General features: G+C 42.3%; 1 protein-coding gene across 1 annotated transcript in view; it reads left to right on the top strand.

Annotated features, from left to right (window-relative positions):
• Window positions 1-26590, top strand: part of ALDH1A2 (aldehyde dehydrogenase 1 family member A2) — a 64563-nt gene extending 37973 nt beyond the window's left edge. The window contains exons 8-13 of the mRNA XM_063926168.1: window positions 10793-10895; window positions 11893-12077; window positions 12772-12936; window positions 18661-18818; window positions 21691-21765; window positions 24204-26590. Of these exons, the coding sequence (XP_063782238.1) occupies window positions 10793-10895; window positions 11893-12077; window positions 12772-12936; window positions 18661-18818; window positions 21691-21765; window positions 24204-24276 (759 nt within the window). The 3' untranslated portion in view covers window positions 24277-26590. The remainder of the gene's footprint in view (window positions 1-10792; window positions 10896-11892; window positions 12078-12771; window positions 12937-18660; window positions 18819-21690; window positions 21766-24203) is intronic.
• Window positions 26591-26919: the final 329 nt, after the last annotated feature.

The following is a 26919-nucleotide window of genomic DNA, read 5'->3' as shown; positions in this document are numbered from 1 at the left end:
ACTGCCCGGTCACGGTGCAATATCAGATATGGGGAACTACAGGACAAGGCACCCAAATCCGACACTCTTCTAGCTGAAGCAATAGCCAGCAGAAACACCACCTTAAGGGAAAGCCACTTAAGGTCAGCTGAACCAAGAGGTTCAAACGGAGACTCTTGAAACACCTCTAAAACCACCGGCAAGTCCCAAGGAGCCACAGGCAGGACATAGGGAGGTTGGATACGCTACATGCCCTGAGTAAAGGTATGCACATCAGGTAAGGTTGCAATTTTTCTCTGAAACCACACCGACAAGGCAGATATTTGAACCTTGAGGGAGGCCAGACGCAGGCCTAAGTCCAGGCCCTGCTGAAAAAAAGCCAACAACTTGGCTATACTAAACTTGGAAGCGTCATAATCATTAGATGCGCACCAAACAAAGTAAGAATGCCAGACCCTATAGTAAATCCGATCCGAAGCCGGTTTCCAGGCCCGCAACATAGTTTGAATGACTGCCTCAGAAAACCCTTTAGCCCTTAAGACGGAAGCTTCAAGAGCCACGCCATCAAAGACAGCCGGGCTAGGTCCTGGTAGACACAGGGGCCCTGAACGAGGAGGTCTGGGCATTGTGGAAGTAGAATTGGACGCTCTGACGATAGGCCTTGCAGGTCTGAGAACCAGTGCCGTCCAGGCCACGCTGGAGCTATGAGAAGCAGAATTCCTTTTTCTTGCTTGAACTTCCGAATTACCCTGGGCAGGAGTGACACCGGGGGGAACACATACGGCAGCCGAAACCTCCACAGTACCGCCAGCGCATCCACGAATGCTGCTTGAGGATCCCTTGTCCTTGCTCAGAAGACCGGAACCTTGTGATTGTGTCGAGACGCCATCAGATCTACGTCTGGAAGGCCCCACCTTTCCACTAGGAGTTGAAAAACTTCTGGATGGAGGCCCCACTCGCCAGCATGCACGTCCTGACGACTGAGAAAGTCCGCTTCCCAATTCAGGACTCCCGGAATGAATATTGCCGATATGGCCGGTAGATGGCGTTCTGCCCACTGTAGAATCCGTGAGACTTCCTTCATTGCTAGGCGGCTTCGAGTGCCGCCTTGATGATTTATGTAAGCCACTGTGGTGGGGTTGTCCGACTGTACTTGAACAGGACTGTTCTGAATTAAATGCTGGGCTAGGTTCAAGGCATTGAAGACCGCCCACAACTCCAGAATATTGATCGAGAGGAGGGACTCCTCCTTGGTCCACCGCCCCTGAAGGGAGTGTTGCTCCAGCACCGCTCCAAAACCTCTTAGACTGGCATCTGTCGTCAACAGGACCCAGTCGGATATCCAGAAGGGACGGCCCCTGCACAGTTGTTGGTCCCGGAGCCACCAGAGCAGTGACAGACGGACCTCCGGAGTCAATGAGATCATTTGAGACCTGATCCGGTGAGGCAGGCCATCCCATTTGGCTAGAATCAGCCTCTGGAGAGGGCAAGAGTGAAATTGAGCATACTCCACCATGTCGAATGCTGACACCATGAGGCCCAGCACCTGCATCGCCGAATGTATCGACACTTGTGGACGAGATAGGAAGCAACGAATCCTGTCCTGAAGTTTCAGGACTTTCTCCTGAGACAGGAACAACTGCTGGTTGTGAGTGTCTAATAGTGCTCCCAGATGCACCATTCTCTGAGCAGGGATCAGGGATGACTTCTTCCAGTTGATGAGCCACCCGTGGGCTTGCAGAAACCGTACCGTCACATCTAGATGACGCAGGAGAAGTTCTGGGGAATTTGCCAGGATTAACAAGTCGTCCAAATACGGCAGTATCCTGACCCCTTGACGGCGGAGTACCACCGTCATCACCGCCATGACTTTTGTAAAGACTCGCGGAGCCGTTGTTAAACCAAAAGGTAACGCCCGAAACTGGTAATGGCAGTTGCCAATCGCAAATCTCAGGTATTGCTGATGAGACACAGCTATAGGAATATGCAGGTAGGTATCCTGTATATCCAGGGAGACTATGAAGTCCCCAGGTTCCAAGGCCAGAACTATAGAGCGAAGGGTTTCCATCCGGAACTTGGAAACCTTCACAAACCTGTTCAATGCCTTGAGGTTGAGAATGGGCCGGGAGGACCCATTCGGTTTCGGGACTAGAAACAGCAGAGAATAGTACCCCCGGCCCCTCTGCGCAAGAGCCACCTGTACTACGACTCCTGTATCCAGGAGGGTCTGTACCACCGAATGTAGAGTGTTTGCCTTTGTCTTGTCCAACGGGACATCTGTCTGGCAAAATCGATGAGGGGGTCGGTTTTTGAAGGCTATGGCGTAACCTCGAGTGACGACTTCCCGTATCCAGGCATCTGAAGTGGTCTTCAACCATTCCTTTGTATACCCTAGAAGCCGGCCCCCCACCCTGGGATCCCCCAGAGGGAGGCCCGCCCCGTCATGCGGCAGGCTTATCTGTCTTGGAAGCTGGCTGACGGGCCACCCAGGCTCTTTTGGGCTTAGGCTTACCAGGTTTGGAAGTGCGGGCCTGCTTTACCTGAAGGACGAAAGGGGCGAAAGGAAGTACCTTTTAGCCTTCGACACAGAAGGAGCATTACTTGGCAGACAGGCAGTTTTTGGCAGTAGCCAAGTCAGCCACAATCTTATTTAAATCCTCCCCAAACAGAATATCACCCTTAAAAGGGAGTACCTCCAGGGGTTTTCTAGAGTCCAGATCCACAGACCAGGATTTCAGTCACAATATCCGGCGAGCCAGGACTGATGTAGTAGAGGCCTTGGCTGGCAGGATACCGGCATCAGAAGCCGCCTCTTTAATATAACGAGAAGCTGTGACACTATAAGACAAGCATTGTCTAGCATGGTCAGAGAAGATTTCAGCATCTAACTCCAAGGCCCATGCCTCAATGGCCTCTGCAGCCCAAGTAGCTGCAATAGTGGGCCTTTGTGCAGCACCCGTGAGGGTGTAAATCGCTTTCAGACAACCCTCCACATGTATATCCGTAGGCTCTTTTAGGTGGTGACCGGTAGAGCTGAGGAAACCACCATCCTAGCCACATGTGAGTCCACTGGAGGAGGCGTTTCCCAATTCTTAGACAGCTTCGGTGCGAGGGGATAGTGAGCCAGCATCTTCTTTTGAGGCACAAACTTCGTACCCGGGTTTTCCCAGGGTTCCTGACGTATATCAATTAGCTGGTCAGAGTGAGGTAAAACTTGTTTAATCACCTTCTGACGCTTGAACCTATCTGGTTTCTTAGGAGGAACGGATGGCTCGGGATCATCCGTAATCTGTAAAATTAACTTAATAGCCTCCAAAAGATCAGGAACATCCACATGTGAACCACCCTCCCCATCAGCTGTATCGGAGTCAGAACCTGTGTGGTCAGTGTAAGTGCCATCTTCATCCGACGAGGTGTCAGTGACAGCAGTGGATTGTGAGGAGACCAGTGCTCACTTAGAGGCCTCCTTGGACTTAGGCGAGCGACGGTCAGACTTTTTAGTAGTCAGGGACTGGTTCAACTTCTTTATTTGAGCAGATAAATCGTCCGCCCACGGCGGGTTAGCTGCAGGGACCACAAACGGTTGCACCGGCATTGGGGGTCCCATAGGGGGTGTTAGTTTATGAACCAGCGTATGCAGAAGTGTGGAAAAAGCGGCCCACGGCGTGTCATTATTTGCCCCCGTTGCCACCGTCCCACTGGGGGGCAAGGAGCCCTCAGAACCAGAGCCCAAAGCTGCTATATTCTCCTCATAGGTATCTGCGGCTTCAGCAACACCGGCAGTGTGTTCAGCCCCAGAACCGTTACCCTCAGAAGCAGACATGATATAACTTGCAGTATCAGGTAACACAGTACAATTTGTCAGCAGCACAATACCTCTAGCCCAAACCTCTGCGCAGTGTAGTCAGCACCAGCAGAGATAAAGGAGAGATATGGTGACTAAATCACAGAGAAAAATCACAGAGTGAAAATCCTATATTAAATAAAACCTGACGCACCAAGCCCCCTCAGGTTATAGAATATAGGGATAGCAGATTGAGTGAAAGACCCGAAATGGACACCACTCAGCTATCAAATGCACACACAAATAGTGACAGTCTATACAATGCAGAGGTTATTACTAACAATAATACTGCACTGGACTAGCTTACACAGCTATATAACAATAGATATAACAGTACACAGTAAGAACTGGATGTATATCTCAGGGTAATTGTACCAGGAAACCCTGACTAAGTGCACTCTTTCTTAACTAACACTGACTAAAAAGGGCAGGTAGAATACTTAAGTGTCTTGTAAATTCACAGGACTGACAACCAGGTGGCTTTACATAGGAGGATTTGCCCAAGCATTCCCAGGAACAGTGAGCTGAGGGATAATGGCGCCGCAGACACTGCCAGGGGAGTGAGGGAGAGACAGATATGCAGCTCCAGGGCGGGAACATTTGCAGAAAATGGCGCCCTGGGGCTGGGGGAGGGGCTTCAGGTCCAAGCTCTATCCCCCTGCTGGCAAAACCACCGGGTACTGCGGGCTCTAATAAAACGGTTTATAGAGAAAACCTGACCTGTCCCATGCCCTGGTGATCTAGTGGGATCGCCTGTACTGCCACAGTGTCCACCGCTAGCATGCGCGGCCCGCCTCCCACTGACCGCGCCGGATCGCGTAAAAGACCGGATCCCTCAAGCGGGATCCACTTACCACCTCCCAAAGCGCGGCCACGCGATCCCGGAGAGCCCCCGTCGTGTGTGCCTGACAAGAAGAAAACCGGTGCCTCCTGCTTTAGTTACCCGGCAACCAGGGCTCGGGAGTGTACAGCGCCGCTGGGGAGAGCCGGAGCTGCAGTCGTGAATGTCCACTGACATGTGACACTGCTGCTGCCCTTGAAGTCTTCACTTTTTTCCTCAGAAAAAAAGCTCTTCTTAGGGCTGCCTGGAGCAGCCCCTCTGTTAAGTGCCTGCTACTGCAGCACCAACTAAAAAACTGAGATCCTGTGCAGGGAGGCGGGGTGATTTAGGAGGCGGCGCAATGCAATCTGGGAACAGTCAAAGCTTTGAGCCTGTTGGTGCCTCGGATCAAGATCCTACTCTACACCCCATTGTCCATTCCTTGTGGAGCCCAGTGTACCCCGCAGCAGAAACATGGGTTTAACTTGGTCATGGCCATTTTTTGAGATGTGTACATGCCTTCAGCTGTGATCATGTTCATAGAAAAACATGGCACCAACATAGCTACCAGCAACTGCTTCAGCCAGTCTACGTTGCCATAGGTCAACCCTAGGAGTCGATGTTCCTCATTATTGCATCATAGCTGCATAGGAGAGTATGCAATTGTGGAGGAGTTTGCGATGGCTCCAGTGGGCATCTATCTTATTTCCTGGGTTTCAGTTGCGATGATTAGGAGTTCCCTAACCTAGAAAAATGCAGCTGCATCATACCGTCCAACTGTATCTTTTTGGCCGGTACATTACCATTTTTTTTATGGTCTGTACCAGCCAAAAGGGGCTTCGTACTGAGTGCAGGGTTTCTGCAGTTCTGTTGATTTATATAGCAGAGCCGCAGGGACACGCCCCCTTTACTCATTTGTACCAGTTTCTAGCGAGGAGATGTGCATATGCATTTGTATATAAACATGAATTAGGCCCTTTGAGAAGAAATTGGAGCACCCAGAGGAAACCTATTTAAATATGAGACTACACAAACTAAACATAAATAGGGCCCTGTCTGAATTGAACTCATGCTCTCAGTGTTGCAAGGCAACACTGCTAACTACTGTGCACCCAAGTTGTCTGTAAATGGCAAAATCCCCCAAGGGATCATTTATAATTCCCTTTCCAGACTGTATCTTGAAAGTGACTGAAAGGGTTACGGCTTAAGAAATCCCATATCTGTACTTTTCTATGAAGAAAAACATGCAAAGTAGGAAAATTGCTGATTTGATGCAAAATATTTTGTTAACACGCAAAACCTATTTTTCTGTTCTGTTCTGCTTGGCAATGTATTTTCTTTATACAAACTATGATCTCACCATAACTAAACTAGATATAAGTGGAGCCATCACAGTGCACTACAGGACTATTGCAAGTGTCTTAATGCCAAACAAATGTTTGTAGCAAACAGCTGTATTACCACTTATTCTAATTTACTCAGCAGGATTCTCCTTTCATTTCTTAAGTGAGATTAATGTTGTGTATAGTATATACAGAACATCTGACCTTCTGGCTAAACGAGTTCTTAACTTTGTTGTGCAATGTTTTTGATAACTAATGAGCCAGAAGCAGAATATAGTATTAAAAGGCTAAAGACGAGTAGCAGTTACCATTATAATATAAACAAAAGGTATATTAAAAAAAATAAGAAAGTGGGAGCTGGGCCTATCTAGTCTCTATATAGGCCACTGAATTTCTGCTAAACATACATCTTGGTGGCATTTTATTTATTTTTTAACAGAGGTTTATAGTTTTTGGCTCTGACTGCGGCCTGCCTAAATCTGCCGTAAGCGGTCTGCGATTTTTGTATTATAGTCAGACTTCCGCAGCCCCATTGTGTGTAAATGTAACCAAGGTCTCCATCTTTACATGGCTTAGCTGTTCTGGAAATAACTTTTATTAACATAAATAAAGCAACTTCAGAAACTTCAACAGCCATACTTGGTAATATACAGAATACATTTGTCAAAGCATTAAAATAAAGTACAGGATATCACAGATGTTAAGCAATTTACTTTTCATAACATTGGATTCATTGAAGAAATTTTTCCTACTCCAATAAGTCAGAATTGCAGCAATACTTTTACAATTTTTACAATTATACATTAATCCGTGCAGCCAGAGATGGGAGTAAAGCTTTTGTTCAGTCTTCCTTTAGTGCATATTAACTTTTCTAAAAGTGGCTATGGTTTGATGCAAAACAGAAACACTATGAAAATGGGAGCTATCAATAAATCATGCTGTAGAATAAAAATGCTTACCTGCATTGCAACCTTTTATGTAAAGTGACTGACTTTTATAACTTTTATTATACAATATTATAAGTTCTGCTCTAGGTTTTGTTGTATTATGTTGCAAGAAAACAAAAACATTTTCATTACCCTTTTGAAATACTTTTAGAGATGTGCATCAACCCTCTTGTTCTGGGTTTGGATCTTTATTAACTGTGTTTTGGTTTTGCCAAAATCGTCCTTTGTTTTGGATCTCAACTTTTAAAATAAAGATTGCTAAACTCCAAAAATCACATAATTTGGGCCTTTTTTTTGTTCCTACAGTATTATTAACTTCAATAACATTTATTTCCAGTTAATTTTGACCACCTCCCAATATTGTTTTCATCCAATTTAGGCCAAAGACTGCACTGAACTCGCTGGTTACTAAGCAACAGAGCAGCGGCACAAACAAACAGCAGTTTATAGCACGTGTATGTAACATTGCCACACAGCATTGGTAGAAAAGAAAAGTGGTGCAAGAAGGAATTGTCCTTGGGCTTTCCCACCCATCTTTTTATATTGGAAATTAAAAAGGACATAAACAGTTTAATAAACCAAGCACTTCTGGAACAGGGACTGCCACTTTTGTGGCTGAAGTCTTTGGTTTGTTTGCCCCCCACAAACCAATGTTTTGGAAGGACTACCTCTGATCATTAATGAGAAGGTTGATAATTAGGGTATTCATTTCTAACCCGCCGCAAATGACATTGCATGGAGGAGGTGCCTAAATGGTTAACATCCCCACCACTACTAACTTTGGCCTCTCAAGTGGAGAAGGTGCCTTCACAAACAATGTAAAGATTTGGGTAAAAAAATTCCCATACCCAAGAGGTGGCTTTTTTGGTCTTATGCCCATATATCACAATGACTTTCTTAATATCATGGGGATGAACTGCTGCCACTGGTGACTGACCTACACTAACAACATCATTCGTATCAGATAGTACACAAATATCACCCTTATTCTGTTCCACTTCCGCACTAGCATTTTCAATTTCTATTAAGTCATCCTCACCATCTTTAGTTGTACTACAAAAGGAGGCGAAAGAGGCTTCTCTACGAAAACCATGTGAGAAATTGTAGCCTCACACATAGCTAACATGGACACCCCTAGACTCTCCTTACGGATTTGTGAACACATTTCTTCAGCTTTAGTGTTTTTTTTCTTGGGCACTGATTTGACACTTATTAAGGTGACACATCTACCCCATTTTTAAACATTGTGAAAGATTTTGATTTGAGGTGCCCTTTCCTAAACTTACTGCTCCCCCTGGACCACCTTTTAGTAGATTTTGTAGTACTATAATGACTGGCAGAAGCCACAGCACTAGTACTTGGTTGTTGCTCCTGCTCTTCTATCAATTGATCATGATCCATATCGATAACACACACAGGTTTAAAAAAAACCCTATTTTTTAACATTTTATTTTACAAATAACTCACTGAGGAGATACAGTGCTTATATTTATGTAAACACAATGGGGTATGGCACCTATAGCACACATAGGTTGTACAAAATAACAATTTAGCTTTTTTTTTTACTTTTCACCAAAAACTTTTGCGTGCACCAAAAATGGGTTAGTGCTGCTGCCCTGTATTAGGAGCTACGGGTTGTAATTTAGGGATGGCAGTGACAAAATAAAAACACCAGTGTGCACTAAGGGTTAATTCTGCCCATGTATTAGGATGGAGATCCTGGCAGTGACAAAAGTGTTTTGCTAATTGCCTACATCCTTCTAACTTGGCCAGAAGTTAACTAGAGATGTCGAACAGTGACTCTTTCTTTAAAGCTTACTCAGCAGAAGTGAGCAGTGCACCATGTGACTGTGCAATGCTAGGTGCAATAATGATGGTTAAAACCCTGCCCTTAGGAGCTCTGAGCTGTGTACCAATAAAGGACTGTTATATAAAATAAATAATATATATAATTTATAAATATTATATCCATTTCTTCCCTGGCAGTCTAGTGGTGCTTTTACTCTAGCGTCTGCTGCGAAATCTCGCCCGCATCACCACGGGAGGGACTCCAAAACCCATGAGATTGAGGACAGCACGATTTGGAATCTGAGTCTGGTGGGAAAACCTGAGCCATGGCTTGGATTCCCTAGGATCGCTGAAGTTCGGATGGATTCGGTTTTCTGAAAACCAAGCCCGCAGATCTCTTGTAATCTAGCTCACAGGCTATTCAGTAGTTCTCAATGCAGGAAGCAGCCACCAGTTACTGTTAATAATAGTGCTGTGTGTCTTCTCTACAATCAGGGTTGGACTGGCCACAAGGGTACAGGGGAACTCCTCTGAGGGCTCCAGTGCCTGAGAGCCTCACCCCCTCTTCAAATGTCAGACCATGTACTCGAATGAAACATTGTTACTCTATTAGAGGGTCAGTTTGGTGCATGGGTTATATCTATATTAGAAAGTACAGCAAATTTAACCCTACTGCCAACCAAATTAGGAATTGGGTTAACAATGTAATGTGTTCTTGTGTGAAAATAACATTTAAAATATACCCTATTGCAAACTACAAGGTAGTTGTAAAAAGCTACAAAAACTTAAAACATCCCAGTGGTAATAAGTTAGATGCTTTTTGAGTTTTAACACTGGCTGGTGTGTACAGGGGTAACCAATCAAATAGAGTGAATTAATGTGGTGTTTATTATCAGTTATTTTAATATTCCACAATGCTTTACAGAGAATATTTGTCCGCTCTCATCTGTCCCTGCCCCAGTGAATCTTACAATCCATATTCCCTACCACATGTACATACACACACATTCATGTCAGGATTAATTTTGTTGGGAGTCAATTGATCTATCAGTATACATTTGGATTGTGGGAGGAAACAGGAGTACCCGGAGGACCATGCAAGCATGGGGAGAATATACAAACTACACACAGTTAGGGCAATGTTGGAATTAAACCCATGACCTCAGTACTGTGAGGTAGTAATGCTAACCATTACACCGTCCATGCTGCCCAATCCATCATGTGCTTTATTATACATATGTTAGCTTATAATGCATACCTAGGACTATGGTGTATTCACTACCATTCATAATCTGGTAGATCCTACTGCATGAACTATCAGTATTTACAATATTTAGAATTATAAATGAGTACAAGCCATGCACTGTAATATCCATATTGTCCATAGGCTGTGACTTCTCTATAGTTGGACAAGACTCTGTGATAGCTTGAGCCCCTACCACTGCATTCCCCTAGTTGTTCCTTTATGTGCCAGTCAGACACTGTCTACAATCATCAATCCATTAAAAATAAGTGTTAAGCCCATCAATAAGACTTCCGCCTTACATGCCTACATTTTGGAACTCCTCATCAGGTGATCATGTTGGGGAAGACCAAGGAATAATTGCTGGGGGCATGATGATATGTGCATCATCACGGGTTATCAACTTCAAAGCAATGCTGCTAATTGCATCATGAAGTTCTTGTCCATTCCCTAAAAAGTAGTGGTATCCTGGAGGGAGGCATACATTTCTAGAAGTCTCCAACACATTCCAGAAGAATAGGTAAGTATAGAAAGCTCCAGGATTTATAGATTTTGTCCCTGGGAATTTGTGTTTTGGTTGCTCAAATTTTAGTCTTTCCTACCATACATTCTTATTTTTCTGGGATTGACCAGTTAGTTTTCAAGTATTATCAGATTAAAAAATATCGTGTAATGAAATTATGTATATATGTTGGTCTATTGGTTCTAAAATGTCAGCAGTTATTGTATGTCTAGTGTGCTGTTACATAATGGCTAGAGCTGCGGAATAAAGGCAAATCTATTGTAGTGGCATGGTATTTGATAAAATATCCCTCCTTTTTATGCTAGGTCGGAAAGCTGATCCAAGAAGCAGCTGGAAGAAGCAATCTGAAAAGAGTGACTCTTGAGTTGGGTGGGAAGAGCCCCAACATTATATTTGCAGATTCAGATTGTAAGTCTGTTCTCTTACTGGACCTTTGTGACAGATCTTCTCTTCTGTCCTATTTACTGCTGGTCTCACTCCTTATGATGCAGTAGGTCTTTATTTGTTTGTTTTGTGGCCCTGATTACTGTATTTTATTATTATTATTATTATTATTATTATTATTATAATCATTACTAACATTTACTTATATAGTGCCAGCATATTCCGTTGCGCTTTACAAATGTGAACAAAACCGATATATACAGTAATAAAACTGGGTAATAACAGACAAACAAAGAGGTTAAAGGGCCCTGCTCGCAAGCTTACAATCTATAGGAAATAGGCATTGCTAAACAAGGATAGGTGCTACTTATTGTATATTGGTCCAGCCAGATTGGAAAGGTTCTTACTGAGCTGTATGATCCAGTCCCACAGCAATGGTGGCCTGGGATCATGAGGATGTGTCGGTGTAGAAAGAGAACATACATAAAAGTTATGTGTGGACTGTTTAACTGTAAGGTAATTAAACTAGTACAATAGCTTATGGAGGTTACCTGGGTCCTTCTGGGATTTGATAAAAAAATATGCAAAAGGGAATGCTGTTCTGTTTTTAACCTGATAAAAACAAAGCTTACACGGCACTTGAGCTTGCATTTCTACCCCCTTAATCATAACTGTATGTATATTTTATTCCGCCATTACTGAATCTGTAGTATGTTTTAAATACTCACAATGCACATTGAAAAGTGGATTATATACAATATTGTATCCTGATGCTCAAGATCCCTGAATTGGGGATGAAGTGTATGGCTGTCTCCTGCCCCCCAAACACCAGGTATGCGTGGCACTCCTCAGAACAGACAATCAGTGAATAGGAGACACCGCCAATTTTCCCACGAGGCAACAGAGACCATTTGGCACGGTCTTGCCTAAATTGACACTGTTGGGATGTATGATTGAGCAGGTCACCAGCTGTTTAGTTCATCTTGTATATTTATGTTACCATTTATATTATCTCTTGCAGTGGACTATGCTGTGGAACAGGCACACCAAGGTGTCTTCTTCAACCAAGGACAGTGCTGTACTGCAGGCTCCCGAACATTTGTGGAGGACTCCATCTATGATGAGTTTGTCCGGAGGAGTGTTGAACGTGCAAAGAGAAGAATAGTTGGAAGTCCTTTTGATCCAACTACAGAACAAGGCCCTCAGGTATTCCCAAACTGAACTATCATTTTGTGTCTGTTACCCACTTCCAAGTTTCCCCATGTTTCACCAGTAGTACTATAACTTGCACTGTCACCAGTGTACCAACAGAGGGTACCTAGTATACCTACACTACAGTAAATAGTTATGAATCAATTGTGTTCTTTTGTAAAATGTATAAACAAGTATACATTACAGTTTTAAAGGGATGTTTGTTATTTCCTTGTTACAATAAATAAATCATACCAAGTTAACAAATTCCATGGTAAAATATTGCTTTGAGCATGTATTTCACACTTTGGGTTCATAGAACTGATGTAGTAGAATAGTGTGGTACAAATCACTATATGACCATCATATGTATGAAGGAATGGGTAATATGCTGAAGAATCCTGCGCCACTCCCACAACGTTACAGTTATTGGGAATATAGCAGATTCCAACAATTCACTCCTCGCCATGCTTTTCACACTGTCCATCAAATGCTCATGCTGGAAGGTCACTAAAATCCTAGTTCAGATGATGATGATGATGATGTGCTAAAAGGAAAGCTGATTATATGCTTTTACCAATTAAAACTTAATTTAAAGTGGTGGCAAAAAACGGGCTACACTTCTTTAAGTGGGATTGAAACTAGAAAGAAATGCTAGATAAATTCTTTTTTAACACTTGTATATGCATTGCAATTGTTTCTATTTTAGACTGACAAGAAACAATACAATAAAATCCTGGAAATGATTCAGAGTGGCATTGCTGAAGGTGCTAAACTGGAATGTGGTGGCAAATCACTAGGGAGAAAAGGATTCTTCATAGAACCTACTGTATTCTCAAATGTAGCAGATGACATGAGAATCGCCAAAGAGGAGGTAAAATCTCTACATCCACCATTACAGTCATACTTCAAGAACCTCCTCTCTTCCCAGTCTTCCAACCCCTGGTGCCTCTTTGCCACTCTCAACTCGCTCCTCTGCCCACCTCGTCTCCCTTCCTCACTCTCTGCTCTTGACTTTGCCACTTACTTCACATCCAAAATTGATTCCATACGTCAGGACATTACATCACACCAGACCATCAGCAAACAGCCTCCTCCCATCCCTCTCACCAACTCTGACATCTTTCTACCATGCATCTGGTGAGGAAGTCATGGCCCTCATTCGTTCCTGTCCCCTCACCACCTCCCCACTTGACCCTATCCCCTCCCGCCACCTCCTCTACCTCCCTCCTTCTGCCTTTTCTTATCTTTCCCACCTTCTCAATCTCTCCCTCTCATCAGGCACTGTCCCCTCTGCCTTCAAGCATGCACTCATCTCTCCTATTCTTAAAAAACCTACCCTTGGATCCAAACACTCTCTCCAACTACGACCTGTCTCTCTTCTCCCCTTTGCCTCCAAGCTCCTTGAGCGTATCGTCTACAACTGCCTTACTTCCTTTCTTACTTCACACTCACTGCTTGACCCATTCCAGTCTGGCTTCCGTCCTCTCCTCTCCACTGAAACTGCCCTTACAAAAGTCTGCTATGACCTCCATGCTGCTAAATCTAAGGGCCAATACGCTCTACTTCTTGATCTCTCTGCTGCTTTTGACACTGTGGACCACCCTCTCCTACTGCAAATCCTTCACTCCATTGGTCTGCGTGATACTGCCCTCTCTTGGCTGTCTTCCTACCTCTCTGACCATTCACTTTCTGTCTCCTCTCATGAATCCCCCTCCCCCTCACTTCCACTAACTGTAGGTGTACCCCAAGGTTCTGTCCTTGGTCCTCTTCTTTTCTCTCTCTATACATCCTCACTAGGTAAGCTCATTAGTTCTTTTGATTTCCAATATCATCTCTATGCTGGTGACACTCAACTCTATCTGTCCTCTCCAGATCTCTCCGCTGCTCTCCTCACTCGTATCTCCAACTGTCTCTCTGCTATCTCTGTTTGGATGTCCCAGCACTTTCTTAAACTTAACATGTCTAAGACTGAGCTGATAATCTTCCCTCCCTCCTCACCTCCTACAATATCATTATCTATTGATAGCACTACTATCTCCTCTTGTCCCCAAATGCGCTGTCTTGGAGTAATCCTTGACCCCTCCCTCTCCTTCAAACCACACATTCAGCACCTCTCACAAACTTGCCATTTTCATCTAAAAAATATTTCCAGGATCAGACCCTTTCTGACCCAGGATGCTACTAAGACCCTTATCCACTCACTTGTCATCTCCAGACTGGACTACCGTAATCTCCTCCTGACTGGCATTCCTGACAAATACCTCTCTACACTCCAATCTATCCTTAATGCTGCTGCCCGGCTCATTTTCCTCACCAAACACACTACGTCCACCTCTTCTCTCTTACAAGACCTTCACTGGCTCCCCTTCACTTGCAGAATCCGTTTCAAGCTTCTCACACTCACTTATAAAGCCCTCACCCACTCCTCTCCCATTTGCATCTCTGACCTTATCTCCCTTTATACTCCCAGCCGTCCTCTTCGCTCTGCTAATGCACGCCAACTCTCCTGCCTACTGATTACTTCCTCCCACTCCTACCTCCAAGATTTTTTACGCGCTGCTCAATTTCTCTGGAATTCCCTACCTCCTCCCCTCAGACTCTCCACCTCTCTACAAAATTTCAAACGGGCTCTCAAAATCCACTACTTCACCAAACCCAGCCAAATCTCATCCTAACCCTCTGTTCCACGCTCCCTATGTACCCCGTCTGTGTCACCCCTGTCTGTCTAACCCTCCCCTTTTAGAATGTAAGCTCTCACGAGTAGTGCCCTCTTCACTCATGTGCTTATCCTTTTTCTTACTTTAATAATCAACTGCACCAAATCCAGCAGTCTTCTGCCACCTGATACTTATTCTAGTGTCATCTGCTGATGTAGCTATGTTTATTTACCCTGTACTTGTCCTATATTGTCTTCAACTGTAAGTTGCTGTTTTCCTGTTTTAATTACTTATGTACTCTGTAATTGGGCGCTGCGGAACCTTTGTGGCGCCATATAAATAAAGGATCAAAATAATTACAAAGACTAATCTGATCTCAGATTGCTAACTTGTGCCATGGACAGGACAGAAGCTTTGTAGCCTCTTCTCATATACACTATGCCTACTTCATAATATACCAGCATTACAATGCAATGTGCATTACACAGTGCATTCTGAGGATGTGCGCTCCCTGACAACACCAACCCATGTCTTTGCTAAACCAATCTTGACTAGCTGAATAACAATACAATATTAGTAGTAATAACAGAGTGTGGATAACTGGAAATAGGTACTAAGGTGGTTTATTTACTAAGGGGTATATGCAATTAGCGGCGAATCGCGGCAATTTTTCGGCCGTTTTTCAATTCGACACAATTCGACAGTCTAATTTCGGCAAGTGGGTGCCGAAATTGACCATATGCAATAAAAAACGGATTCGACAGTCCCGCTGACGAAAAACGCCCGATTTGACGGATTTTGTTCCGTTTTTTTAAAAACGGGTAAAAACGGGAAAAAACACGGAAAAAAATGGCGTGGGGGTCCCCCCTCCAAAGCATAACCAGCCTCGGGCTCTTCGAGCCGGTCCTGGTTCTAATAATCTGGGGGGAAAATGGACAGGGGATCCCCCGTATTTTTAAAACCAGCACCGGGCTCTGCGCCTGGTGCAAAAAATACGGGGGACAAAAAGGATAAGGGTTCCCCCGTATTTTTTACACCAGCATCGGGCTCCACTAACTGGACAGATAATGCCACAGCCGGGGTCACTTTTATACAGCGCCCTGCGGCCGTGGCATTAAATAACCAACTAGTCACCCCTGGCCGGGGTACCCTGGGGGAGTGGGGACCCCTTCAATCAAGGCCCCCCCCCAGCCACCCAAGGGCCAGGGGTGAAGCCCGAGGCTGTCCCCCCCATCCAAGGGCTGCGGATGGGAAGCTGATAGCCTTGAGAAAATGTAAAGAATATTGTTTTTTCCAGTAGTACTACAAGTCCCAGCAAGCCTCCCCCGCAAGCTGGTACTTGGAGAACCACAAGTACCAGCATGCGGGAGAAAAACGGGCCCGCTGGTACCTGTAGTACTGCTGGAAAAAAAATACCCAAATAAAAACAGGAGACACACACCTTGAGAGTAAAACTTTATTGCACACCTGCCGACACACACATACTTACCTATGTTGACCCGTCGACTGCCACGTCTCCTGATCCGACGATCCGGGGTACCTGTGAATAAAATTATACTCACCTCAATCCAGTGTCCAGATATAAATCCTCGTACTTGGCAAAACAAATAAACGCACACCCGGACCTGCGGACTGAAAGGGGTCCCATGTTTTCACATGGGACCCCTTTCCCTGAATGCCGGGACACCACGTGACTCCTGTCACAGAGGTCTCTTCAGCCAATCAGGAAGCGCTACTTCGTTGCACTCACCTGATTAGCTGTAAGCGCGTGTGACCTCAGACAGCGCATCGCAAAGCCTCTCCATTACTTTCAATGGTGGGAACTTTGCCATCAGCGGTGGGGTTACCCGCGGTCAGCCGCTGACCGCGGGTAACCTCACCGCTGACGCAAAGTTCCCACCATTGAGTATAATGTAGAGGCTTTGCGAAGCGCTGTCTGACAGCTCAGACGTGCAGCCAATCAGCAGAGTGCCAGGACGTTGCGCTCGCTGATTGGCTGAAGGGACCTCTGTGACAGGAGTCACGTGGTGTCCCGGCATTCGGGGAAAGGGGTCCCATGTGAAAACATGGGACCCCTTTCAGTCCGCTGGTCCGGGTGTGCGTTTATTTGTTTTGCCAAGTACGAGGATTTATATCTGGACACTGGATTGAGGTGAGTATAATTTGATTCACAGGTACCCCGGATCGTCGGATCTGGAGACGTGGCAGTCGGCGGGTCAACATAGGTAAGTATGTGTGTGTCGGCAGGTGTGCAATAAAGTTTTACTCTCAAGGTGTGTGTCTCCTGTTTTTATTTGGGTATTTTTTTTCCAGTAGTACTATAGGTACCAGCGGGCCCGTTTTTCTCCCGCATGCTGGTACTTGTGGTTCTCCAAGTACCAGCTTGCGGGGGAGGCTTGCTGGGACTTGTAGTGCTACTGGAAAAAACAATATTTTTTACATTTTCTCAAGGCTATCGGCCTCCCATCCGCAGCCCTTGGATGGGGGGGACAGCCTCGGGCTTCACCCCTGGCCCTTGGGTGGCTGGGGGGGATCCCTTGATTGAAGGGGTCCCCACTCCCCCAGGGTACCCCGGCCAGGGGTGACTAGTTGGTTATTTAATGCCACGGCCGCAGGGCGCTGTATAAAAGTGACCCCCGGCTGTGGCATTATCTGTCCAGCTAGTGGAGCCCGATGCTGGTGTAAAAAATACGGGGGATCCCTACTCTTTTTGTCCCCTGTATTTTTTGCACCAGCACCAGGCGCAGAGCCCGGTGCTGGTTTTAAAAATACGGGGGATCCCCTGTCCATTTCCCCCCCCCCCGGATTTTTAGAACCAGGACTGGCTCGAAGAGCCCGAGGCTTGTTATGCTTTGGAGGGGGGACCCCACGCCATTTTTTTTCGGCATTTTACCATTCCATTTAAAAAAAAAAAATAATAATATTTTTAAAAATATCTAAATAATACTTGTGCCTCCCAAAAAGACAAACCAAGTACCTAATCCCTTCTAATATAAATAGATATGCTATTACCATTAAAAAAAACACACAAAAAAACATGTTTTAAATTTTTTTTATTAGATTCACCCACCAAAGTGTGGCGGATTGAAAATGATGAATTTACTGTCTAAAAGCATTGTTGTCGAATTTCCAAACTTCAATTGAATATACTTTTGTCGAATTGCCGCATTTGTACCATTGCAGAAAAGTCGAATTTGACAAATGTCGAATTTCAAAAAGTTGAATTTTGAAAGTCCGTTTTTTTGACGGAAAGTACTGAATTGCATTGTCAAATTTTTTTTTTGGGGCGAAAAAGTCCCGTTTTTCGACAATTTCGGGAATTCGACCGCAATTGCATATACCCCTAAGTCTTGGATGGAGATGAAGTCCCAGCTAACCAGCTCCTAACTGTCATTTTTCATGCACAGCCTGTGACTTGTTTTGGAGCTGACTGGCTGGTACATCCATGGCTTAGTAAATAGACACCTTAGTTACAACCTTGGTTTCTTAGATCGTGAACCAACTCTTTGAACAATATTGTAATCCTAACAATTTATTAACAGAACCATTCTAATACTAACAAGTACTGCATCAAATGTTCTAGCTGTGTAAATGACCTCAATCACTAGATTTGCACATTCTCTTATATTTAATCCTAAACCAAAGATCAGCCTATAACATTATCAAAAGGGATGTACCAAATGTAAACCACTGAAGCACTCTTTCATATACCCTAATCTGGGTGAACATTTACATCCTAAATCTGCACTACTCTGGCGAAATAAACTTGGTACATGGTACTGTTAACTACCTACCTACTGTTTTTGCAAAGGGTTTGGGAAAAGTGGTTTAAACATTACCCTGTGTCCGCTGATGGCTTAAAGAGGCTCTTATTGGATATAACACATTTGAAATTCCATGTACAGTAAATGTTTAAACTTTAAAATTGCTTTTTACAGATATTTGGACCTGTACAACAAATACTAAGGTTTAAAACCATGGAGGAAGTCATAGATAGGGCGAACAATTCTGACTTCGGGTTAGTTGCAGCTGTATTCACCAACGATATCAACAAGGCCCTTACCGTGTCATCTGCAATGCAAGCTGGAACTGTGTGGTAGGACTATTTCTGGAACACTACAGAAATTATGTGTTGATACTCGTGATTAATTTGTAAAGCATAAAATTTGTGTATATAATATTTGGATTAGTTTGTGTGACTGTGTGAGGGTTCTCTTCAATAAAATGCAAGGCCTGGTGATTCCTGAAACTAGATAGATCTTGGCCCTGCTTGACCCAATCTCTGTAATCTAGGAACATTGCAAAAGCTAGTGCAGATAATAATATTCAAGATCTCAAAGTATTTTGCAACATCCTGTAGGATCAGCCTTTATTAATGTGCATTCTTTTATTTCCCCCAACATGTAGTTGTTGGTGAAGTAAGCAGGGCTGGTATTTTCTGCCTGTGGGCCTTTTCTTAAAAATGCAGATCAAAATTAGCCTTTCCAAGTTCATGAAAATACTTTTTATTACCAATGAATCCTAATTAAAGCACACATGACGTTGGTTCCAAGTTATTTAAGGCAGTGTTATTTACGTAGCTTTTAGCCCAAGGAGCTTTTTAAAGAACTACTATAGCTTGAATGTTGCAATTAATGTACACATGGAATTGGTGCTATGGGTTTTTACCAGAACACTAAATTGAGAATTGCATCTCCCTTGAGTTTGTGCTCTGGGACTGTAAGGAATTTATGCTATTCGCAGAGGTAAATGGAGAGTACTTCTGTGAAATGCTCCACATCTTGGCATTTAACTCTTTTGTAAAATAAAGACCTAAAATAATACTGATTTTTATAATAAAGGTATAGTTCTATGAGGCAGGAATTTTCATGGTAGCCCTTTCTTTGCGTACGGAGACAGAATTGCTGCCTACAGATAATTACACACTTTGCCTATTATGCTGAGAAACATAGGGAGAAAAATGCACTAAAGGGCCATTTGTCGAAACCACTGTTCTTTTTATTTTTTCCTCCCTATTTATTTAGGTATTTATTTATGTTTGTTTTTTATTGTTCTGAAACTGACGGATTTACAAATGGCAAAACAACCACAAGCCCATTTTTCAAAACCCCACACTACACATCATGTGACAGATGAGATGGCTCAAACAGCATGGTGTTTATGTATTCTGGCCAGTCAGAAGATGTATTTTATTATTTAAGCAATTATGTGTTTATTATCTGGTAAATATTATTTAGTCAAAATTAATGATTAATTTGATAAACTAATATTAATGATATTAAGTTGTCCATATTGTATAATTGCTAATAGGGCCAATAAAAATAGATCACATGGGTCTTGGCAATAAATGTCTAAAGTCTCGATAAATGGTGTCCACATCATAAAATATTTATTGTTTTTCCACACTATAAATGCATTTTTTTATTTATTTCCCCTACAAGCATTTTTTTTTTTTTTATGTTGGCAACATTTTTAATATAAAAAAATGATACTGGGTTATTAATCTAATAGCCCATTATTGTTACTCCTTAGTTATATTCATAAAAAAGTTATACCTGCATAAATGCGCTGCGAAACACTTGTGGCGCCTTATAAATAAATAAATAGTAATAATAATAAATATGTTCTTTCTGCTCATCCACTCACTGGCTAGGTAGCTTTATGGTGGTTTTGGTTATGCTGCTGGGGATTTAGCCATTTCTCAGTGGCACATGTTGACGGCGGTGTGAGAATCGCTTCTGAATTTTACATCCAGCAGTTTGGAAGTCAAACCTACTGACTGTTCACCTTTGATAAATTCTCCCTCCAGTCTTCACCCGCAAGATCTCTCTGAAACCATAAAGGGCATAAAAAAAATTTTTATTTTTTTTTACAAAAATAAGGGGTCTATTTACTAAGCATTTGGTGGAGATAAAGTGGACAGAGATAAAGTACCACACAATAGCTACTAATTGTCATTTTTCAAACCCAGCCTGTGACATGGCAGTCAGGAACTGATTGGCTGGTACTTTGGGGGTCATTCTGAGTTGATCGCACATAGCAACTTTTTGCTGCCCGTGCGATGAACTAGACGCCGCCTATGGGGAGGGTTTTTTTGCATAGCAAGGCTGCGAACGCTTGTGCAGCCGAGCTATGCAAAAACATTTTGTGCCGTTTCTGAGTAGCTCTGGAGTTACTTACCCGCTGCGATGTCTTCAGCCTGTCAGGTCCCGGAATTGACGTCCGACATCCGTCCTGCAAACGCCTGGACACGCCTGCGTTCGCTGCACCACTCCCAGAAAACGGTCAGTTGACACCTCGGAACTCCTTCCTCCTGTTAATCTTCTTGCGATCGCAGGAGCGATCGCTTTCTTCGTTCTTCTTGTCATTGCTCAGCGATGGCCGTCGCTGGGTAATAACGCGCCTCCGCGCATGCGCAGAACCGACCCGTTCGCACCGCTGCGAAACACAGCAGCGTGCGAACTGGTCGGAATGACCCCCATTATCTCTGTCCACTGTATCTCCATCCAAGGCTTAGTCATAAATAGACCCCTTAATCTACATGGCAGCACTATGCATCGGGGCTGCCCCAAATGAGTTTGCAGACTATGACTCGCCCTAAATCCTCATTGCTTATATGTGATAAATAAGGCATTTTATATTATTTGAACATGATTTGGGGTGGGGGATGGTAGTCTGGATTATACTTGTTGATTATTCTTGTACACACAATGGAGTCCTCAATCAGCGACACTGTATTTAGTGGCATATGAGATCTGATATTGTATTAATTGGACTGGGAGGTTTTAGGGCACTTGGATTGCAAGTCAGGTTTAATTCAGTGGAAGGCTAACAATGCCATGCAGTAATCATAAAATCAACCAAGCGCACATTACGTCATTATCTGCTTTAGCCTTTCTCACGTTATCCAGGTGAACGGTTTCATGCAATGTGTACCTAACACCTTCCCATTGTCTTTCTAAACTTAGGATAAACTGCTACAATGCCTTAAATGCCCAAAGCCCATTTGGAGGATACAAGATGTCTGGAAATGGGAGGGAAATGTAAGTAAATATGTGAAGAGGTCTTTATTTTAATTGTTTAGGGTGTAGACATAATTATGCATTGAATGATACACTTTGTCATAATTTATTCATCTACTTCACCACCCAATGTTTTTTTTAGCAATACTGCTGTTCAGGCAAAACACAGCCTAAAATGTGAAGATTACTTTGTACCATATCATTCAGTTTATAATTCCATCATGGGAAGCTGTAGCTAGCCTCTGGTGTGCAGACTATAACGTGTTGGGATCCAATTAAGAATGAGCCATAACCCCCTTAAAAATCGCTAAAGGAATTATGATATTCGTTCAGTATTTAGCTGTAAGCTTAGTTAGACTCTGCTGCTTCTATCATCTATATATAGATGGTGTAAGTAGTTTCTGTGTCATTGCCAGCATAAAGGACTCGGTAAAAGCCTTTCTAGCTTCGGCAAACCCTTACAGCCTTTACTGAGTCTCCACTGGTTTGCAGTTCTATGCACAAGTGCAGATGGCTGTTGCACATGCGTGTAGTCAGTAACCAATCACAGCAGCTGCAACCCCGCAAAATATGATGAAAGTAAGAGAGCCACCACTGGATTTCACCAGACAAGTTATGGTAAATACCAGTGGCATATTTGTTCCATCATATTTGACTTTAAATGGAGCCCTGATGGTATTTTGTCAAGCAGTTGTCTGAGCTGCCTGATAACCAGCTGTAGCGCTGGCCACAGGTCAAGTGCAGGGGCGAAACACTTAACACATATAAACATACATGTTATGATGTATATAATATATGTGCTGGTTTGTTCCCCTGGGGATTGACAGTGCTGGGTCTATCAGGCATGGCGTAAACATAAGGCTTCCACTCCTTCTAAGCCCACCCCCAGACTCCTGTGAAACTAGCCAATGGGAGTATGGGGGCAGGCTTCGAAGTAGTGTGAAGCCTTATGCTGGGTCCAGGCTGCCGCACAGTGCTTGATAGACACAGTGCTGCTGATTTCCGGGGGATTAAGCCAGCACATATAAACATATATTTTATGATGTATGTAATATATGTGCTAAGTGGGTCCCCTGAACTACTGTATGTGGTTAGCGCTGCAGTCGCCGCTGCTGATGACCTTGGGCCTAATTCAGACCTGATCGTAGCAGCAAATTTGTTAGCAGATGGGCAAAACCATGTGTACTGCAGGTGGGGGCAGATGTAACATGTGCAGAGAGAGTCAGATTTGGGTGGGGTGTGTTCAAACATAATATATACACAATATAACCCACCCAAATCTAACTCTCTCTGCACATGTTTTATCTGCCCCCCCTTCCTGTAGTGCACATGGTTTTTCCCATCTGCTAACTCATTTGCTACTACGATCACGTCTGAATTTGGCCCCATGTCATTCTGTTGTGTTGTGTTGTGTTGTGTTGTGTTGTGTAACTGGGTGAGCCATCTAAATTCTAAAGGCCAGCACTATTTATTTATTTTTGCTATGGAAAAGGTTCTGGTACTCAGAGAAAAGTTGCCGGATCTCAATGAAAGTAACACGTTCATACGAGATTATATTCGCTTGGACAAGTGATCAGATGCTTATAGTCTGAAATAATTTCTCTAGTCTTTCTTTTTCTGGAACTAGTTATAAGAAATAAAAATGATACCACAAAAATAAAAAAAACACTAAGAATAAGATAATAAGGGGTATATTTACTACAGTGCCAGTTTTTAGAAGTGGAGAAGTTGCCCAATGCAACAATCGTATTCCACCCATTTATCTAGTATCTTCTAGAAGACAATAGCTCGATTCCAGTTGCTATGGGCAACCTCTCCACTTCTAAAAACCCGCACTTTAGTAACTATACTCCCTAATTAGATTATTTAGTAAGAAAACATAATATTAAAAAAAACCTAAGATACTAATTATGGCCTGGTTCGAAAATCTCCTGCATTTATTTAATAGTCTTAAAGTAAATTTGGGATTTATGTTTAGCATCTCTATAGAAATTAACCTGTCACCTAAACATACACACACACTCTTTTTTTAAAATTTTTTATAGACCAATGAAATAGCCCTAATGGTGCAGTATAGAATTTCTCGAGAAACCATTTCATTCCTGAACAATATCCAAAAATATGAGTTCCTGGTGAAGGGAAAGCTTTGCTGACAAACAAATTCAGAATGCATGTTATCTCTACATTGTGGGCAATGTGGAAGTTTTGAACATGGTAACCTGTCTTTAGCTACCTAGGCTTTAGATATCACAAATAAACTGATGGGGTTAGTTTTTGAGCAAGAAAGGGGGAAAAATATATAAAACTGTGGCCTCTTATCATGGCCTCTATTAAGCTTTATGCTTTGGGTCACCCATGTGTTTGCTGCTAGTAGAGATCTTGACATACTCAAGCACAGTACCTTGTATTTTATTTTTAAAATGTTGTTGGTTTTTTTTGTTGTTGTTTTTTTAATCCAGGGGAGAATATGGACTGAGGGAATACACAGAAGCAAAAACCGTGACCATAAAGATCACACAGAAGAATTCCTAAGAAGCAAAATTCCAGTAGAAGAAAAAAAAGTCTCTAGATGACTTTTGTTTGCTAGGAAGTATTGAAATGTTAGCATGTCATAACACTTCTGTTATTGACTGTAATGAAGATTAAGACGCGCTTGGATTGAGCTTTCTCTAGGAAATCTGGTCTGCTGCCATCCTCTGTAAAATGTATCCAGACCACTACTCAGGAATAGACTTAATAGAATATAAGCAGTTTCTGGAGCTACAGTCTGGAAATAGTTAGTCTTTGGTCTTCAATACACTCTTCAAAATCTTTTAACCTGATTTTCATTTCCACCATAGTATATTTACAGTAGATATTCATTGTATTAAGCTCCATAAGTGTGTAATATATAAAGCAGCATATGTATGTTTTGCCTTGTATTGGAAGTAGGTCTTCCATCTCTTGGACGAGTTGGCCTTTAAGCTGTACGCATGGACAGATATGGCTTGTTTTAAAACCAGAAATCTCCCAGACTTAACTAGTACATTTTTATATCCATTTAATTTAATCAAACTGTTATTGCCTAAAATGAATTTCAAGCCAGATAATTTATCCTATTTATAACAAGCACGCATAATTTCTTGTAATCTAGCCAATGTTTTTAAATGGGTTTTTAATTGTAAGGTTTTTATTACAAATCGTGGCCCTTAAAATGTTTGAGTGGGTGGGAGGGAGAGGGCTTTCTCTAGTAGTTCCTGTTCTTGATTACTTTGAATTCTGTAAGTTCAACCTCAGCATTCTAAACGATATATTAAAGCTTCCATTACTGGCTTTATTGCTCAATAAAACAGAGACTAGATAAATCAAGCAGATACTTCAATTTTTTTGGACATTTTAAATGTTTATATGAAATTGACTAATAAAACCTGGAAGAGTTCTGCTTTCAAGTGGCTCCATTGTACAGCATTGTAGCATACCCATGAACTAAAATATGCATTCAAATTTCTAGATATTATATTAGTTTGGAATGTCTTTAAATTTTACACTTCAGATTTTTTTTTTAGCCTTGTACATATATTTTATTTGTATTTTGTGTGGGAGAAGTTCTCACTTTTTACTTTTTCTGGTATGGATTCCGAGCTGATCTGTGTAGCACATGTAGTTAATTTCCATACTGTACTGTAAAAACTGTCTCTGTACAGTATTGGTATATCATGCCAAATGGTGTTCCATTGCCATGACATCTCATCTTTCATTTTTCTCAAGTTGTATTTCTAGCCTAGACAAAAAAGGAAAATCCATGTGTAGTACATATCTCATATGGCCACTATAAAGTACAACTTGCCTTATATGAAATAGCTAAAAATATTTGCTGATACTGTATTCATTAAAGGAGCGCAACTATATGCAGCTCCTGTGGCAACACGTACCAATTTGATGCAGTAAGTAGTTGTGCATTACCCCCCCTCCAAACACACACAACCATCCTCATCATCACTATCTGGCTGGTGACTATGAATTATGCCGTGTATGTCAAAGTCAGAATAATCCCTGCCTCCAACAGAATTTGACATATGTACATTTGCTATGTAGAAGATTGCCTACTATTCTGTGGTCAGTGTTTTCACTATAAGGAGGCTTGTTATCAGTAATAATACTGTAGGACACTGTAAAAGCGTCAGATTACAACTTGTATCCATTTTACATATGTATTTGTGAAAGCTATTTTTGTGCTATTATATAAACTAGTGTTTTAGTGTTCTGTTAATCTTTTAATCTATATTGGCTGGTGTTCTATAAGGCTAGTAACAAACTGTGCACAGTATTGAATATAACTCAAAGGTTAACTTAAAGCATTCTTTTGTGTCTCAAACTTACATGTAATTTATGAAATTATGCTGTGGAATGACTTGTTTTTACCCTTTAAAGAAAAAAATAATGATTGTTTTTTGCCTTGTGGTTTTGTTTGTTTGGTTTTTTTTTACTAAAAATGGATCCCCACTCCATCCCCATCATACACATTCACTTTTTTCTTGTGCCCTAAACATTATTTGCAATTTTGGCTGGAAACAAATTATTTTATTTTTTAATAAATAATTGAAAATGCTTTTTTGACCATGCCCGTAGATATTTATAAAAGGTATGTTTTAATGTATGGAAATGTGGCAAAAACAAATGTATATGGAAGCCACAATAAGGTTTAATGGCTGGTTAATTGGTACTGTATACCACTCTTGTGTGGGGCTCTAGATCAAAATGTCAACCTGCATGTTTGTTTTATCATTCATGTATATACAGTTGTTAAAATGTAAAGGATATGAATATTTTCTATTTTTTTTCCCATTAAAATTCCAGATAAACTACATTCCTTTTGATATTTCTTCTTTTGTTTCTAAAAGCTTTGTCCAGTAAATGCTTTTAGGGGAGGGTATGGCATCCTTCTGGGCTGATAGTTTGACACCATGCCAAAATAAACAAACTACATATGGAACATGATTATGGATAAAATGACCTGGTGCACTCCTCACCAACAAATGTACTACTGCTCATAGCTGGGGTGTTAAATGGGTCGAGTGAACTGAAATCTCGATTCGAGTTTTTGATTTAAAAAAAAATTGGGGTATATTTACTAAAATTCGTATTTTTCAGAATGAGGTTAAAGTTCAAACACGAATGACATCGAAAGTGTAAATT

The sequence above is a fragment of the Pseudophryne corroboree genome, chromosome 6 (assembly GCF_028390025.1).
Source record: "Pseudophryne corroboree isolate aPseCor3 chromosome 6, aPseCor3.hap2, whole genome shotgun sequence".
NCBI classification, from domain to species: domain Eukaryota; kingdom Metazoa; phylum Chordata; class Amphibia; order Anura; family Myobatrachidae; genus Pseudophryne; species Pseudophryne corroboree.
Note: the sequence above shows the minus strand (reverse complement) of the source record. Positions and strands in the feature narration are given on the sequence as shown.